The following is an 18,246-nucleotide window of genomic DNA, read 5'->3' as shown; positions in this document are numbered from 1 at the left end:
GTATATTTTTTGTGCCTTCCTGTTTCTTTTTCCCCCTTTCTTTTTGTCATATTTTAAAATTTGTATTTCTTTTTTTCTATTCAGTTTAACTATCTTGGATTTTTTACCAAATTTTTCTTTCAGTCCATCAGGCTCTCTTCATCCTGGAAGGGAGTCCATGGTATAAGTAATATAAGGAACCCTCCCTCCGCTCCCCCCCCCCCACACACACACACAGAACACTAGACCTTGCAGGAGAAGAAAAGGCAGAGATGGCCAAAAGGACATAAGGATGCCATGGGATCCAGTTTATGTGATTGGAACCAGTTTACTGATGTGACCTTACACAGCTGTATTTTGGTATGTGCCTGTGTCAGGGATCCTTAATACATTACCCTATGCACAGAACTGTACAATCTTTGTAATCTGTCAGTACATTGATGGATGTTCAAAAAGATGCATGGCTCTAAGAATAGCTGTCACATCTTTCTCATCTGCCACAATGGAATAATAAACTTCATTTGAAACAAAGAATCATAACAGGCAAACCTGTCAAGCTTCCAAGAGTAATATCAGGCCAACCAAGATGAATGGCAAGAGGCATTTTTTCACTTCTCCCATTGGTTTAACAGAGGCAGTAAGGGTATGGGAGATCAAGCAGCTCTTGCAATGATGTACCAAACCCTAGAATTCAAGCTGACCTCTGTTCCACTGCTCAAATTTCCTGTGACATTGAGCTGTTTATTGAGATAGAAGAAGACAGGCAAGCAAAGAGTTAATTGAAAATCGCTGTTGTTTGCATTGGTGAACTTAGGGCTGTTCTGCGAACTGTGAAAAACCTGGAAATACCAAGTATTTTGGGAAAAAGCTGGTGTCAGAGATTAATCAGTTTAGGTAGAAACTAGAGCTAAGGAAAGGGGAAAAATTATATGGGCATATTTAGCAATATGATCCATGCAGAGGAAGCTTCTAACAAGTACAAGGATAGTGAGTGGAGCTTATGCCAAAAAGAGCTATTTTATCATTTGGAGATAATAATAATAACTTTATTTATATCCTGTCATACCTTTCAGTTCAAGACGGTGTATAATAAGAGATGCTGAAGACAGTAAAATTGTGCTGCTTCCCAGGATATATGGGATATTTTTAAAAGGGAATTCTTCCGAACAGGAGGAGCTTGGGTATCAGGAATGATGGGAGAGAATGAGAAATTGTCAAACAGAAAAATTAGCAAGAAAACTTTGGTGGGGCTTTCAGAGAGGTTTGTAGTTGTGAGAGACCCTAAGAGAAATTAGAAAGGGGAGATCTGCATGATAAAAATAGTATAAACTGCAATAAAATAAGTGCTCTAAAATGTAACGGGGGTAAATTAAAATTAAGACAAAAAGCAGAATTGGACTATTATTGGCTTGAGTGAAATAGAGTAAATTAAGACAGTGTTAGTAGTTATTTATTTTATTTATTAAGATTTATTTACTGCCATTTTGAAGGAATTCACTCAAAATGATGTACAGCAAGATATATTGCATGACAGACTTTGAGAAAAGAAAGTAAAAATGTAGGTGGGAAGAAATAAATGTCTGAGATTAACCCTTTAATTGGAAGATGGTGAAATGGCTGCTTTATGTAACTTGATGTTGCATGAGAGCAACAGTGCCAAAAGCACTAGTAATAGGCATTTGGAGATGCAGATCTCCCATAAGAGTCATAGGAAACACGTTGTAGTTGATGAAGTTCCAACCTTGCCTTACTCAGTTCCGCATAGATCCCAGAACTGGGATCAGACTTATGTTGTTTCTCTAAGTCCACCAACCGTTCACGCAGGCCCAGAGAATGCCTAGCTCTATCCCGTTTTTTACGGGCCCCCCATTTAACAAAAATGCCCCGAATGACAGCTTTCAAAGCATCCCAAAAGATCCCATCCCCTACCTCCCCATTATCATTCACCAGCATATATTCATCAATAGAATCCCGCACTTCTTGCAATATGGTAAATGATAATGGGGAAACACATGTTGCTTCTGAGCAACAGTGCCAAATAAAGGGTTAAATAGATACTGCTAAGTTATCTGATTGGAATCTCACAGAAAAACAGGAATGCCCAAATTTGTAAGCTTTAAAATAATTATGCGCGGGCATCTGATAATTAATCAAGCAGTGAGGGATGCCTGTTCAGATTCACTTTAACCAGTGAGATAGTAACTTCTGTCTGACCTTAGTGATAGACTCAGTAAAAAAGTATTATTGGGACAAAAAATACCAAATAGGTATACAAATAAGGGAGTGAAGAATATGATATGACAGTCAGGAAAAAGCACCTCCCCTAAAAATATCAACGTTCTTAAGAGAAAGCATTGCATATGGTAGGATTCAGCTCAGAGAAACGGAGGGGCAATAATGGGGGGAAACCCAAACCACTTCACCACCCAATCATCACTTAAGGCTCTTTTTACGAAGGTGTGCTAGCGTTTTTAGCGAAAGCCTGCTCAAGAGGAGGCGGTAGTGTCTAGCGCGCACGGCATTTTAGTATGCGCTATTCCACGCGTTAAGGCCCTAACGCACCTTCGTAAAAGGAGCCCTTAGTCCTCCACGCTTATTAGCTTTTTCTTTGATTATTTTTATATTATTATATATCAAATTTAAATAGTGAAGAGTGTTTGAAATTCAATATAACTTATATTAGATCACTTAGCTATGCAGCAGTTCTTTTGGTTTCTAACATGAACACGTTTCAATTTCTGCATCAGGAAACCAAATGAGTAAACTTTGAACCACACTTAACACCAAGCAGCAGAAAAAGGTGAATATCTAAAACAATGAAAAAATAATAAGCATGAGCAACTTTCAACTAACAATAAAACAGAAAACTGTAAATCCAAATCAATACACAAATGAAATAACAAAAGAATTGTAAATTGAAGAAAAGCACTGGGTACCTGTAAGTAGTAACTTCTAAAAACTCAAAGACGCTCCAAATTGCTGCTTAATGGCCAAACCACGCTGGCAGCAAAACATTTAGGACTCCTTTTACTAAGCCACGTTAGGGCATTAACTCGCGGAATAGAGTGCGCTAGACGCTACTGCCAGAATTGAGCTGGCATTAGTTCTAGCCACGTAGCGCAGGTTTAGCGCACGCTAAAATGCTGCTTGCGCTAAAAATGCTAATGCAGCTTAGTAAAAGGAGCCCTTAAAGAAACACCACAGCATAACATCACCAGGCGTCATGACGTCTACTTATCCTCACCCAATTGAAAACGGACCGGGAACAATCAATATTACTCATAAGAAATATAAAAGACTTTAAGGGAAAAACTATAAAAAGGCTTGCCACTCCAATTTGCTATTTAATCCCAAAGGAGCCAGGGTTTGTAGCTTAAAAACCCAGTGCTGCTCTTTATTCCATAACATTTGGGCTAAATTTCCACCACGTGACAAAAGCGGTACTTCTAATACTGAAAATCTAAGGGCTGTCAATGAATGTCCTAAGTCAACCCAATGCTGGATTAAAGGGGCCGTCATTGTCTATGTCCTGATTTTGCTAAGATGTTCACAAATCCATAATCGGATACTTCTGGTAGTGTGCTCTACATAAAGCTTCTGGCATTGTATAACATGCAACCGCCAAAAAATATTCATATAATAAATCAAAACCAGAGATTCTATACAGCAAGTTTCCAGATTAATACAGAGAAAAGACCTCAGTGTTTCCCAGGAACACATTCGGGAAACTTTCTATGGCAAGTATACAGTTGCCATAGAGAAATACATCCTTGGTCCAAGAAAAACTCATTTTCAAAATCAATAAACAATAGTCAAAAAAAGTTTTTTTATTATAGATTTTCTTAGAAAATTAGAAAACCAACACTTATCTTGGTGATCACTATATATCCTTCTGGGAAGGAGGTGAGAGTAAACACACTCAGATATTTCCTTTTGCTGATATATCTGTTGCCTCTGCCACTGCTGGCTTTGTGACTACCTCATAAGTGATTACGGTAAATGGTTGGTTCAGAGTCAACTGAGTTTTTGAATGAATGAATTGAATAAAATGTGTGAGAGAAACTGCTTTATTTGACCTTCTACTATATGCCAGTCCTGGCCCTCATCCCACCTAACTTAGAAATCTTGTTTTTGTACTGGGGAATACTGTATCTGGTTTTATTTCTATTAGCCATTAAAGTGGCCCAATATGGCAACCATAGTACTTAAAACATGTAATATAAACTTATGATCCATGTTAAAAAAAAAAGAGAGAGAGAGAAACACAAATGAGTATGAACTGTGGAGAAAATAGTAAAGATGGAAGAGAAGTCAGCAATGGAAAAATTAGCATAAAAGATTTTCAAAATAAAAGGGTCAAATACTCCATACCCCACTGCAAAGAACTCTTTAGAGATGCCCTATGTAGGTGGGGCATGGGGATGAGGCATTGTAAGATTTCCATTTTTGTTGTGACTTGAATTCTTTGGTTGATGAGTTTTGTAATTTTAGCTGTCACATTAAACTCAAAGAAAACTAGTAATACCAGTCTTAGGTGTTAAAATAAGCTCTTGCTTTGAAGTCAGCCTAAATGTTAGTAGGATGCAGCTGCCAATCTGCTCTCTTTGGGAGAATCAGGTTTGGTGGGATCATTGAGTTGAATGAATAAAACAAAAGGGAGAAAGGGGGAGAAGATTAGGGATTTGGGTGGATAGAAGGAGAGGGAGAAAGGAAGAGAACCAAGGATCAACCTTAAAAAAATGATGAGCTGGGGGGGGGGGAGAGGAAGGAGGAAGAGAGAGAGACCTAAGAATGAAACTGAGAAAGCAGAAAGAACCAATCTGGATTTCAGGAGGGTTCAAGGAACAAAGACTGTTGCCCCAGGCCACTAAAAGGGCAATTCTATAACTTACAAGATCACATTTGCATGAGTAAATGTATTAGCATTTATGTTTTTCTGTGCTAGTATGACACCTAACTGCTATAGTGCATATTTGCAAATGGATTAGGATGGGTGGGACATAGGTGACGCTCCCACATACACAAATTACAGAATACTAATTTAACACACATTTTTGTCACACTATGCTTTTTAGCGTGCGCTAAATGCTAACGCATGCATATTATCCTATGGATGCATTAGCGGTTAGCGCATGCGTTGATTTAGCGCATGCTAAATCCACGCTAAAACGCTTAGCGCGCCTTTGTAAAAGAGGGCCTTAGTCAAGTGCACCTGCATCAGCTCTACAGCTGGCGTTTAATGTGTGTCCCTAAATTTTAGGATGTATTGATACTGGTTATGCTAGTATTCTGTAATGGGATTAGGTCCCTTTATAGCAGTGATTCCCAGACATATCCTGTCGGATCTCCAGCTAGTCAGGTTTTGAGGATATCCATAATAAATATGCATGAGGTAAATTTGCATACACTTTCTCATTGGTATGCAGCTCAATCTCATGAATACCTGACAAGCTAGGTTTCCCCAGGACAGGCTCCTACTGTTTGAATTCTGGGTGCCTAATTGGAGGTGATGATATATTGAATTAACATAAGTGGAGGAGGGATCCACATCCATTACTTCAGGTAACAACAAATATATTTTTCAGTTTATGGCTGCTGAAGTGTACAAGGATCCTTGTTACAGTATGTGTACTTAGAGAGTTTTTTTTTTTAAAGGGCAGCTTTAGCCTATTATTTTACACACATTCAGAATAGCTTACTTAACCTTACTCGGAATAGGTAAAGTCTGCTTGTTAAGGCAGCCTACCAAGAGATTAGAAATCACTGAGGCTGAAAAATCCATTAAATCTATAGAGGAATTCTTGCAGTCAGACAGGAGGGTGGGCAGTATGAATCATTATGGTATAGGTAACACTAATGTTCTTTTCAGTTTCTTCAACAACCATTTACAACATAGAAATTTTACACTTGAGCAGCTGTTTTAGTGCAAGACATGAGAAGGTTTCCATAGATTATGAGAGAGCAATATGACCTTTCAGTAGCAGTTTCTGTGCCTCAAAAATCTCTCTTCATGCTAATCCTTTTTCAGGCAGCAATGGTTTAAGAATTTTCAAGACTCTGTGCAACACCAGATTTGTAGGTTTCCATTTTTAACCATTGGTGGTGGGGACACAACTTTGAGATAGTCAGTTTCAGCATTTGCCCTCCGTTGTAAAACTCGCTGATCTTTTATAAACTGCTTAGGATATAAGCGATATATACAAAATATACTGTATTTTTCGCTCCATAAGACGCACCCTAGGTTTAGAGGAGGAAAAACCAAGAAAAAAATATTCTGAACCAAATTGTGCCTCTGAACCCAGCCCCCTAGAAATATAGACAAATATACTGCAGCAGACAAATTTTGATCACTAAATTGAAATCCTACCTTTGTTGTCTGGTGATTTCTGGTTTCACTAGATAGTTCTTTCCTTCCTTACTTCCTCTGGCCCAACAATTGTCTCTTTCTATTCCCTCCCTCCTTCCTATGTTCTGAGTTCTTGCCCCTCCCCCTCACTGCCTTCCAGCCTTTGTCCTTCCTCCCTCCCGCACTGAAGTCTACCTCCCTCCTGCACCAAAGCCTACCTGCCTTCCTCCCTGCCGCGCTGATTCCTCCTCCCTGGTCCACCGCTCACCCACTGCTGCTGCAACTCCATGATTGGCTGGCCTGGACCTTCTCTCCAACGTCAGAAATGATGGGGCAAGACTTGTGGGCCCGATTGCACACCGCCGGCCCTTCTCTTCTTTTCCTGCGACGGCGAATGTGTATGAGGGCAGCAAGTAGCACTAGCAGCGGCAGGGGGCAAGAGGGGGCCACGATCAGCATCAGAATGGCGGGGGGGAGGAGGTGGGGGCAGCAGCAGAACACCGGGGGAAGTATATTCACTCCATAAGACGCACCCCCTTTTCCACCCCCTTTTTGGGGATGGACAAAATGTGTCTTATGGAGCAAAAAATACGGTAAATAATAATTTTGTTGATTTTTGTTTGTTTTTTTCAAAGAAAATTGGGAGGAGGGGGAGCAGCAATAAAGCAGGTCTTATGTTCTCTAGCTTGGAGCCTTCTCTAGTCTTGGTGCTAATTTTCTTCTGCAGTTTTGCAGTAAAAGCAGTGGTAAAGGAGTCAGAGGCACTAGCAAAACAAGTTTCTTTACCGCTTATAAACAAACTGCAAATGAATGTGCCAGTTTTCTCCAAGCAGGGAATCACCTTGAGAGGTTCAAGGTACTGCTAGTCACACCACCCTCTTTCTTGGAATCACATGGTTCTCTGCCAGTGTTTTGATGTTGTGTTATCTCCAGTTCTTGTGATATGAGGGAGGAATGGCAAGAAAGTGCACAGTGACATGATGGATGATATCACAAAGAAGGTCAATTTACAGTTTTATCTTTTACTGCCCTCCCCCCACCAACTTGAGTTCCTAAGAACCAAAAGGTCCACTGCTGTAGAAGAGGGGGTGGGGGCAGGGGGAACTGTCATTTAAGTAGAAATGCTACTCATATTCCTAGCTTGTTTGTTAGGTTTCCTACTTCAGGGTTTTATCTTTTTTTTTTGTCTACGTTAAAATTGGGGGCTTTGCAGTGGGGGGCCATGCAGCAGGACTGAGTGGGTATCTGTGCCCATTAAATAAAGAGAAAGCTGGCTTTTTTAACACTACTGGCATCTCTAAACCTGTTGAAGATTTTGGAGCATGAAAAAACAGTGCTTCATTTTGTGCATCTGGGCATCGATTGGAGTGCTCATTTTAATATTGATGAGCTTGTTGTAATCCATTTCTATTTGATTATAATGGGCTGTTACAAACCATGGAAAAGACCACGATTAGCCATTTTGGGCATTGATAGCTGATCATTAAAAGCATGGTAAGTTTTGAGCATATGGGCCCAGGTCTTCATAAAAGGAGCCCAAAGTGCATCATATTATCAACAGTTAACAATATAGACAGCACTTAATTCCATCAAATGATATAAGTACATATCCCTCTCCCCCATCCACTCTTTCATACAGTATAAAAACAATCAAGAACAACATAAATGATAAAGGTAAACAAAATTACAACAAATAATTAATTAAATACATATTCCCCCCCCCCCCCACACACACACACACCCTTCCTGGATGTGTATAATCAACAGGTAAAACCAGTAATCATGCTGTTTATCCTAGAAATAAGCAGTGGATTTTCCCAAGTCCATCTTAATAATGGCTTATGGACTTTTCTTTTAGGAAATTATCCAAATTTTTTCAAACCCTGCTAAGCTAACTGCTTTCACCACATTCTCTGCCATTGAATTTTAGTGTTTAATTACACACTGAGTGAAGAAATATTTTCTCCAGTTTGTTTTAAATTTATTACTTAGTAGCTTCTCTGAGCCATCTCTTCTCCAAGCTGAAGAACACTAGCTGTTTTAGCCTTTCCTCTTCTCTGTTTGGAGTATGATTTTGCCCTTAGTTGTCTTAAAATAACATAAGAAATATCTTGAAGTTCCTAAAATACGTTATCCAAGGGAATTACCAGCAGGGATTTTTTTTCTCATCTAAGAGATTTAACAGGAGTGTATGATGTTAGAAATATTTCTAAAAATGCTTAGGCTTTATTTACTAATATTTTATGTGTCAGTAAGGCTATTTTATAAGTAATTCTGTGGTTTACAGGTAACCAATGATTTTCCTTTAACAGTGGGGTTACATGATCAATTTTTTTCCTTTTCATGATAATTTTTATTGCAGTGTTTTGGAGAATTTGTAGTCTTTGTTTTTCTTTTAAGGCAATCCCTTTGTATAGGGCATTACAGTTGTATTCCTCAGGTTCATAATGAACTGAGAAGGTCCCATACAGGAACAAGTGCACATGTGTTATCGGCCTGCACAAAGATTTCTGTAAAAATTGCTAGAGGAGTACTTCCGATGTTAGTAATACCACCTATTAGTGAGGATTTTTTTACCCTGCTGTCCTAAGGGTCAAAAATGCTATTTTGTGATAGTTATTGATACTTGCTATGGTAGGGTTGATGTTAGAAAGGAGCACTATATCTTGATGGCTGCATAAAAAGCAGTTTTAAGCCACACTTTTTATTAAGACGCTACTGTAGAGTTAATTGATATCATTTTGATTATTTTACTGAGATCTGTAAGTGCTAATATTGATTATTGCTGTATAACATACCACATGAGATTCTGAAGAATGCATGTTTTATGCCGAAACATGAATCTATGTTGGGTTTCTGAATAGAGAATAAAGGTGTTCTACAAGATATATAACTAGGCAAAGAGTCATCTTCCTGGGTTTTTCCCTACTCTTGCTTGTTTTATTCAAGAACTGCATAGTCCAATAAAAAGTAACACTTTAGTTTTCATGATTTTGCTTTAATTAACGTTTCTGTTTAGTCCCTTGAAGAATAGTAACATAACTGAACAGTTTTCTCAACCTTTTGGATCTTTTCTTTGGTGTTTAGGGATGTGAGTTGATAGAGACACCAGATCAAGATTTTACCGACTTCACAAAGTGTTTTCAACTGCTCCAGGAAAAGATAAAAGCCCAAAGCCTTCAGGTAAAAACAATGCATCTATGGATTCTTATTTACGTTGCAGTCTCATGCTTTGGGGACAATTATGACAATGTACTGCAAACATTTGTTTCTTGCAATCAAACCTAGCTGGTTTGGTCTGAGCTGTTTTATATGATGTTATATACCTTCCTCTCCTGCTCCCATCTGCCTTGCTGTCTCTTCTTTATATGAACCTTTGTCAGAGAGAAAAGCAGAATCTTTCTGATTATTTGTTCATTAGGCTTCTAGTATCACTGCTGTCATCAATAAAACACTATTTTTTTAACATTAAAGTTAGAAGTGAAAAAGATAAAGAGAAGTGAATTCTTGTTACTGAACCAGAATTAATAGTAGTGAAAATGACAGGAGGAGCAATTCAGTGTAGTGTTTACTTTATTTCTAATGCTTGATATAGAGCAAAAGATCCACAAAGATGACTATGTGGTTTTCAAAATTAAAAATGCAGTTGGGAAAGAGAAAAGGTGAGGACGACGAAGTTAGTTTGCTGGATGAACCAAAGGATTCTAAGAGCAGATGAGTTTTGAGTAATGTTTTGAATCTCAAGTAGGAGTTCTCTGAGCAGATATTGGGTGGCAATTAATTCCAAAGAGAGGGACCTATGTAGCTAAAGCAGGAAATCTTTGGAGATGGATAACTGGTAGGAGGGGTGTGCAGGGACTCTGAGGAGGTTGGAGGCGGAGGAATGGAGAGAACGAGAAAGAATGTAGGGAGTAATAAGGAGCACAATCCACAAGTTCCCTGTGAGGGTGCACGGCAAGAGCAGCAAGCCCAAAATCAGAGGCAAAGGATCAAGATTCTACAAAAAAAACAGGTGTGTCCACAAGCACACAAAGTGGAACCAGAACTTGGAACCAGGAGATAAGATTAAAAAATAGTATATCGAATATAAAATAAACAGTCTCTGACAAGTAATACAACAAACACACACTGGAACCTAGACCCAACACGGGCCGTGTTAAATGAAGTGTATCCCTGTTCCTGAATGAGAGTTACCAAAGTGGAGAGGAATAAATTGAACAGGGTATGGGAAAGAGTAGAACCTTGAGGAACTCCAGAGAGGACTGGATAGGTCGGGAAGAGAGGGACTCTTCATGAAAAAGTTGGAAAGTACAATCAGTAAGAAAGTCAGCAAACCAAAAGAGGATAGTGCCATCTGCATCTAAAGAGCTAAGGCAAGAGAGATGAAGGAAATAACTAAGTTGAACACCAAGGAAAGGTATAAGGAAATGACAATAACAGAATAACATTGATCAAGAGAAGAGTAGATAGAGTCGTTGAGGTCTAGTGGAAGGATCTCGGTGCTATGAAAATGACAGAACCCTGATTGATACCGGTGAAGGATGTTGATGTGTTCGAGGGAATTGTCTAATTGGGAGAGGACCAGTTTTTAAAGAATCTTGGAGAAGAAAGGGCCATTGGAAATGGGCTTAAAATTAGAGGCAATTGTGGGGTATAGGTTAGGCTTCTTGAGGAGCGGACATGTTTCCTGAAAGCAGGAAAATGACCTAGGGAAAGGCTAGCGTGGAACGGGAGGAGATGAGAGGAAATAATAGGGAGAAGTTGAATAACTAGATGTGCTGACTAAGGTTCAGATGGTGAGGAAGATGGAGAATTTATTGGTCTCTTTTTTTCTCTTTTGTTATTCTTAGTATTGAAAATAATTGTTTTTATACAGGTGTTTTAGCTAGATTGTGAACCTGTTGGACAGAGAGGGAAGTTTCCAAGCACTTAATATTAGATATTTGTTTGTGAACCGCTGTGAACTTCGAAGAGGTATTGGCAATATACCAAAAAAAAATTGTATTGTATAGAAATATTTCCGTATCTCTCTGTCACACCTTCTTGGTCTCTGACTGTATCAGGGGGGTGGAAGAACTTCTTTCTTTCTCCACATGATTCACAGAATAATCACTTTGCACCGATACTATGCAGTTCTTGGGGTTTTCTCCTTTACCACTATGTCCAGTTTTCTTGCCTTCGGTTTTGATAATGTGCTGCTAGATTAGTTACTTTTCCATCTGTGACCTTTGTGATTTTGTTTGACGGGAGCTATTGAATGCTTCCCTGATTTTTGATCTGCATAAACATGATGTAATCAGAACTAAGGCAAAAGAGTTATTTGTGTCTGAATGTCTGCTTTATCACAAATGGAAAGTTTCATCTCTTGTTGATGTTTTATAATGGTAGGAAACATTAAATACTCATTGCTAAGTCTTAAGTCAGCATTTTATATGAGTGTGTAATGAACAGAATTATTACACTGGAAAATCTTATTATAGAAGCATTAGTCCTTTGTCTTTATTAAAATATTCTTTCTTACCCCCCTTTTATAAAATTATTTTTTCCATTGCAGCCATTGCTAGCTAATGAATTTAAAACGTCATTGTATTTTGCTCACTGTGCTTTTCCTTAACCTTTTCTGCAATATTTAATTTGATAACTTATTAATCAACATTACAAAAATCTGTTCATTTCACTGTTGCTGGTTTTAGGATTTAAAAAAAAAAATTAGACTTGTTCTGACTTTATGCTTCCTTCAGGCTTTCACGAAGTCCCCTCACTACTTAAGATACTAAGGCCCCCCTTTTACTTCACCACAGGAGCAAGTTCCGTGCAGCAAATGCTCTGACTCCCATTCAATCCCTATGGGCACCGGAGCATTTAACATATTGGCCTGCGCAATCGGGCTTAGTAAAAGAGAGGGGCAAAACTTTAAGGGAAACTTTTGTTTTCATTGTTATTCATTACATTTTAAAGAGATTAAGCCAAGAAAATATATTGACTAGAAATGAAAGCAGAAATTTATATCACAAATCAAAATAGATAATAAACATGGAAAAAGCAGTAATACAGCAAAATCTAAAACACGACCACAATATAAAAGGAGGCTTGAAGGCTTAACATTAAATTAAAAAAGAAGAAATACAAAGGTTAACTCTAAGGTAACACCACCTTATAGAAAAAAAATGAAGGCTGGACACAGAGGGTAATTCTATAAAGGGGGTGCTTATTTTTAAGCACCAAAAAACACACCTATATGCAGCCTATTCTATAATAAATATTAGGTGCCTGCTTCTCTTTATAAAATTCTACCATAGCATGACAACATATTTCAATCATGGAGTTGGCACAAATTCTCAAGCATTTCATAAATTCTGTAATTGTGGGCCCCACACAAACTCCACCCATGTGAACAAACATAAGACTAGCCATACTGGGTCAGACCAATGGTCCATCTAGCCCAGTCTCCTGTTTCCAACAGTGGCCATTCCAGGTCACAGTACCTGGCAAAAATAGTAGCAACATTCCATGCTACCAATCCAGGTCTCAGTAGCAGACCGTGAAATTTTCCGCCAATAACTTGTCCAAAACCTTTCTTAAACCTAGCTATGCTAATCACTGTAACCACCTCCTCTGGCAATGAGCTCTAGAACATAACAATTTTTAAGTAAAAAAATATTTCCTCCTATTTGTTTTTAAATTATCCCTATGTAATTTCATTGAGTGTCCCCTGGTTTAGAGAATGACATGGGAAGAATCAGAGTATAAATGGGCACAGCCACTGACCCTTAAGCCTTGCATTGAAGAATGCTGGTGTAAAAGGGCTGAGGTTGAGATAGATACCAAAGAATGACACGGGATGGTTTTTGTACTTTTGGAAAGGGTGAAAAATTGATTCACTCTTATCTGTTCTACATTACTCATGATTTTGTAGACCTCGATCATATTGCCCCTTTACTGTCTCTTTTCCAAGCTGAAGAGCCCCAACCTCTGTAGCCTTTCCTCATATAGCTAAAGACCTGACCAATTTACATTTGAAATCTGAAAATGTTGAAAATTATATGAGGCATTTTAACCGCAAACTACTGAATTTTCCTTGTTCTCCCTTTACTTTGCCTTGAAAGATGTTAAGAAAATATTTATTGGAGACCTTAAACATTCCAGAAGTGAAGTTACCAGTATTTTCATTGGTGTGTTACTTACCAAATAGAAAGCAATAATAACTTCGAAATGGATGTTCTAGAAGATGTATACGTTATTTTAGAGAGAGTTGAGTCAGAATGTGTGGAGCTATCAATCTTGGTTGTAATGATAACTTTATCATTGGATAAAGAATTGTTTTATCATTGGATTACACACACACACACAAAAAAGGGAGAAGCTATTTCTCAGTGGTGAAGTAAGAATTTTCCTGGATGTGTGTAAAGAAACACCGAAGCAGCTTAAGCAGTTTTTATTGCTTTGTCTGGCTGTTCTTCAGTCAGCAATTTCACTTTTTGAGGTTCCCATGGAAATGTGTAATTCAGGGTTCCTTTTACGAAGGTGCGCTAGCGTTTTTAGCACACGCAGGAAATTACCGCGCGCTACGCGGCTAGAACTAACGCTAGCGCAGTGGTGACATTAAGGTCTAGCGTGTGCAGCAATTCAGCGCGCGCTATTCCACGCGTTAAAGCCCTAACGCACCTTAGTAAAAGGAGCCCTAAGTTGCAATCTGTCTTTGAGCCTTCACACATTTCTATTTTTATTTCTTCTAGATAAGTTTCAGCCTACTGTTTAACCCTCTCTTTTGCAAAGTCGTGCTAGCGGCTGCTGTGTGGCAATGGCACGGAAGCCCATTAATTCCCAATTGTCTTCAGTGAGATTACCGCAGACTGCCGCATTAATCGGCTTTGTAAAAGGGGGCCTAAGTTAAGCTTGTTTGCTTATATTGTCACTCTGTACACAGTAGTGTTACTGAACTTAGGCATGCCAGCTTATTTCCCGCTATACCACTTGCCAATATTATTGTGGACTAGAGTATTTTCGGCTAGATATCCTTTTTCTCTTTATTTCATTCTGCTGGCTTTGCTTTTCTGTACAGCTGTATTACTTAATCTCAGGTCTACGCTGCAGAAGTCTAGTATAAGGCCTCTATGATCCACCAAGGCAAGGAATCCTTCTTCCTTCTAGGTAGGGGGGGGGAGATGCTAGTGCCAGAAATGGTATTCAGCGTTGATGAGTCAGAGAAACTAAAACAAATGTCTGTAACACTGGAAGATGTTATGGGACAATTTGACAAATTGAACTGCACTGCCCCCCCCCCCAACTACCACCCCCTCCCTGCAGCTGCCCCATCATCTGGTAAACTAGCCCATTCCCACAAACTACCGTAGCTGTAATTGACAGAACACCCCGCAAACTGTCCCAACCCCCTAAACTGACCTACTGCCATAGAAATTGTCCCATTCCTAAAGATATTCTCCTACAACTAACTCTGTATATTGTGAATAGGGCCAGATTATGAACTGTTGCATATCTTTGTGTCTATGAGTGGGGGAGGGGGGAGTGGAGCTGTGAAATATGCTTAGGACTCAGGAGGTTAGGATTGTCAGTTGTTTAGATTATTTTCAGAAGAAAGCATAATTTTACATTAATCTTCAGAAAACAGAAGAAAGGGTGATGTGTAGTCATTTTTCTGGGTTGAAAAGTTGTATCTTTGGCTCCCCCCCCCCCCCCCCAGTGAGTAAGCAACCTCTGGTGACAGGAAGTGAGTAGATCAGGGGTTTCCAACTTTTTGGCTTCCCTAGGCCGCATTGGCCGAAAAAATTTTTTTCTGGGGCCGCGCAAACGCTACAGCAAGACATAGGAGGGAGCCGGCAAGACGGTAAACACCCAGGGGCAGCAGAGGAAAAGACTGCTTTACCCTTGATGGGGGGCCACACAAATTACTTCACAGGGCCGCATGTGGCCCTCAGGCCGCAGGTTGGACACCCCTGGAGTAGATAAAATGGAAGAATTTTCTGTGCTGTTGAACTGAAATTTTTGCATGTGATGGGAAATGCAAGAGAAATTATGCCCCTCCCAAAAATGTCCTGAGAGAAGCAGCATGCAATAGTCTCCTGGTAGAGATGGTGAAGACAAAGACTGTGTCTGAAGAAAGTGTGAGATCTGTTAAAGATTTCAGTGAGTTTCACATAAGTTTGGAAAGTGGGTTTACTATGTTTATTAGCACATGGCCCTTAATACAAAAATAGGAAGTTTGGCCATTTTATCCCAGCAGTAAAAATGGCCTTAGTACACAGGAAAGACTCACTTAAGGGTGCACTAAGGACAATTTTTTTTTTTTTTTACTATTTGGTATAAGGGCCCCTAAATAAATATCTAGAGTGAGAAATAATAAAAAAAAAAATCTGAGAAAAGTTCTTTCTAACATATAGGCCCTCTTTTACTAAGCAGTGGTAGAGATTTCTACTGCGGCCCAGTGCACTAAGTAGTCCTTTTACTAAAGTGTGTTAGCCGTTTTAGCATGCGCTAAACGCTAATGCACCAATTATAAGTCTATGGACGCATTAGTGTTTAGCACACGCTAAAACAGCTAACGCACCTTAGTAAAGAACCCCTAAAAGCTCCGATGCTCATATGAATTCTATGAGCGTCAGAGCAGTATCGGAGCATTTAGTGCTCCGGACTGGGGTAGAAACCTCTACCGCAGCTTCAATGGCGTACCAAGGGGGGGGGGTGCAGCCTTAGGGGGGTGCACAGCCGGCCCGGTCCCTATCGCGCTCCCTCTGCCGCGTCACTGATGACGTCATCAGTGACACTTCACCGGCAGGAGAAAGTTGCGAAGCAGCCTGTTTAGCGTGCTGCGGCTGCCGACGCTACTGGAGGGAGGTTTGCTACTCGGTCATCTCGCTGGGAGGGTCGGAAGGGTTCACTTGGGGGGGAGAGATAGAAGGGTCAGCGGGGGTTCGGCTGGGAGTGGGGAGAAGCGGTCTGCCTCGGGTGCTCCAAGGCCTGGCACCATTATCTTCTTCGGGCAACAGCAGCGTTTAAAATTCGCTGCTATTGCCGGCTTCATGCCTTGCTCTCTGCCGGGTCCTGCCTACTTCCTGTTTTCATGAAGACAGGACCCGACAGAGAGGAAGGCCTGAAGCCGGCAACAGCAGTGAATTGTGAATGCTGCAGCTTCCCGATGAAGTTCAAGACACCAGGCCTTGGGTGACAGAAGGAGGAAAGGGAGCAGAGGGGGAGAGAATTGGGGAGAGTGTTGCTGTACCCAACTGGAGGGAATGAAAGGAGATGCCAGGGCTTGGAGGGAAGAAGAGACGCCAGGGCATGGAGGGAAGGAGGAAGGTATGCCAGACTAAGGGAAAAGGAAGGGGGAAAGGAAGGAGGAGATGTCAGAACATGGAGGGGGAGGGAGAGATGGAAGAAAAGGAAAGCAGAGAGATGCCGGGAATCAGGGAAGGGATGATGTCAGACCTTGGGATGGGAAGGAAAGAAAGGAGAAGAGAGAGATGCCAGAGCATAGGGGAGGGGGTGGTGATAGAGAGAGAAAAACGGAGAGGTGACAGAGTTGAAATCAATCATGTACAAAGGAGAGAAGGTGCACGGGATAGATAGTTTATGGAAAGAGCATAGAAAGAAGGAAGATGCCATATGGAAGAGAGAGAGGGTGGACACTGGATGGAAAGAGCACAGAGGGCAGTGAATGGAAGGGGCGAGATAGAGGGTGAACAGTAGATGGAAGGGGTAGAGAGAGGGAAACAGACACTGAATGGAAGTGTGGGGGTTAGGAGGGACAGCTGCTGAATGGAAGTGTGAGGGAAAGGGGGAGCAGTTGCTGGAAGGAAGTTGGGAGGAGAAAGAAAAAAAGGGCACATGCAGGATTGAGGGAAGAGAATAGAGTTAGTTACTGGAAGGGGTGAGGGAAAGAGGTGGCAAGCTATAGGTAGACACAGTGAAAGAGGGAAATTGAGGACTGAATAGTAAAAAAGAATTTAGACAGAGGCAGAGAGATGGCAGACAGTGGATGGAAGGAAGAGAGTAACAAGAAGATGAGGAAAGCAGAAACCAGAGAAGACAAAGGTAGAACAAAAATTTTCTATTTATTTATTGCTTTAGGAGACATGTGTCACTGTTTCTGTGGTATTGCATTGTATGCAGAGTCCAGCTTCTTGCTGGTTCAATTTAACCTTTGTCTATGTATTTCTATTTTATCCCCCCTTTTACAAAACTGTGGAACATTTTTTAGCGCCAGATGTGGTGGTAGCAGCTCTGATGCTCAGAATTCTATGAGCGTCAGAGCTGTTACACCGTGGCTAAAATCCACACTACAGTTTTGTAAAAGGGGAAGGGGTTAGTTTGTGATGACATATTCCATATTAGGCGAAGGATTGACGGTGTAGGATTGATCTGTACTAGTCTGGCTTGTTTAGTTTTACAATAGGTGTATTGATGTACTGCTCACTGCAATATGTAAGATGCCTTTTCCTAGGTACTCATGTGCGACGTGTAGCTTGTTACTAAAAATCATGTTTTTTGTACAGATAGGGGGTGCCAAAAAATGATGGGCCCCGGGTGTCACACATGCTAGATACGCCACTGTGCAGCTTAGTAGAATGTGGGGGGGAGGGGGAGGAATTACATTTTAAGGGAATTCATTTCCTATCAATGTGAATAGATGAGCTTTTTCTAGTTGAAGAGCCTTGAGCCTGATTACTAGTGAAGAATTAAAACAGTGCAGCTTCAGCAAGGTTTCTTTGCTTTTGTTTGCCTTGCCTCCTTCTGAAGAGGAAAAGCCTTAATTAACATGCAAACAGGTATACAGCAGAATCATAAAAATCCTGGCCATGGTAGTAAAAATAGAAGCTAATGCTATTAATATATCATTTCAGCTGTACAATGTACCTTTATATGTGACTCCTGGGTTGTGTAAAACTTCATGTATTCACCACAGT

At 40.3% G+C, this 18,246-nt stretch overlaps 1 protein-coding gene across 2 annotated transcripts in view; it reads left to right on the top strand.

Annotated features, from left to right (window-relative positions):
- TPK1 (thiamin pyrophosphokinase 1) overlaps nucleotides 1-18,246 on the top strand; it is a 412,744-nt gene that overhangs the window by 233,208 nt on the left and 161,290 nt on the right. For both annotated transcript variants that reach the window (XM_033930308.1, XM_033930309.1), the window contains one exon: nucleotides 9,413-9,508. In XM_033930308.1, coding sequence (XP_033786199.1) covers nucleotides 9,413-9,508 — 96 coding nt within the window. The remainder of the gene's footprint in view (nucleotides 1-9,412; nucleotides 9,509-18,246) is intronic.

The sequence above is a fragment of the Geotrypetes seraphini genome, chromosome 2 (genome assembly GCF_902459505.1).
Source record: "Geotrypetes seraphini chromosome 2, aGeoSer1.1, whole genome shotgun sequence".
Classification (NCBI taxonomy): domain Eukaryota; kingdom Metazoa; phylum Chordata; class Amphibia; order Gymnophiona; family Dermophiidae; genus Geotrypetes; species Geotrypetes seraphini.
This window is presented reverse-complemented; position numbering and strand designations above follow the sequence as displayed.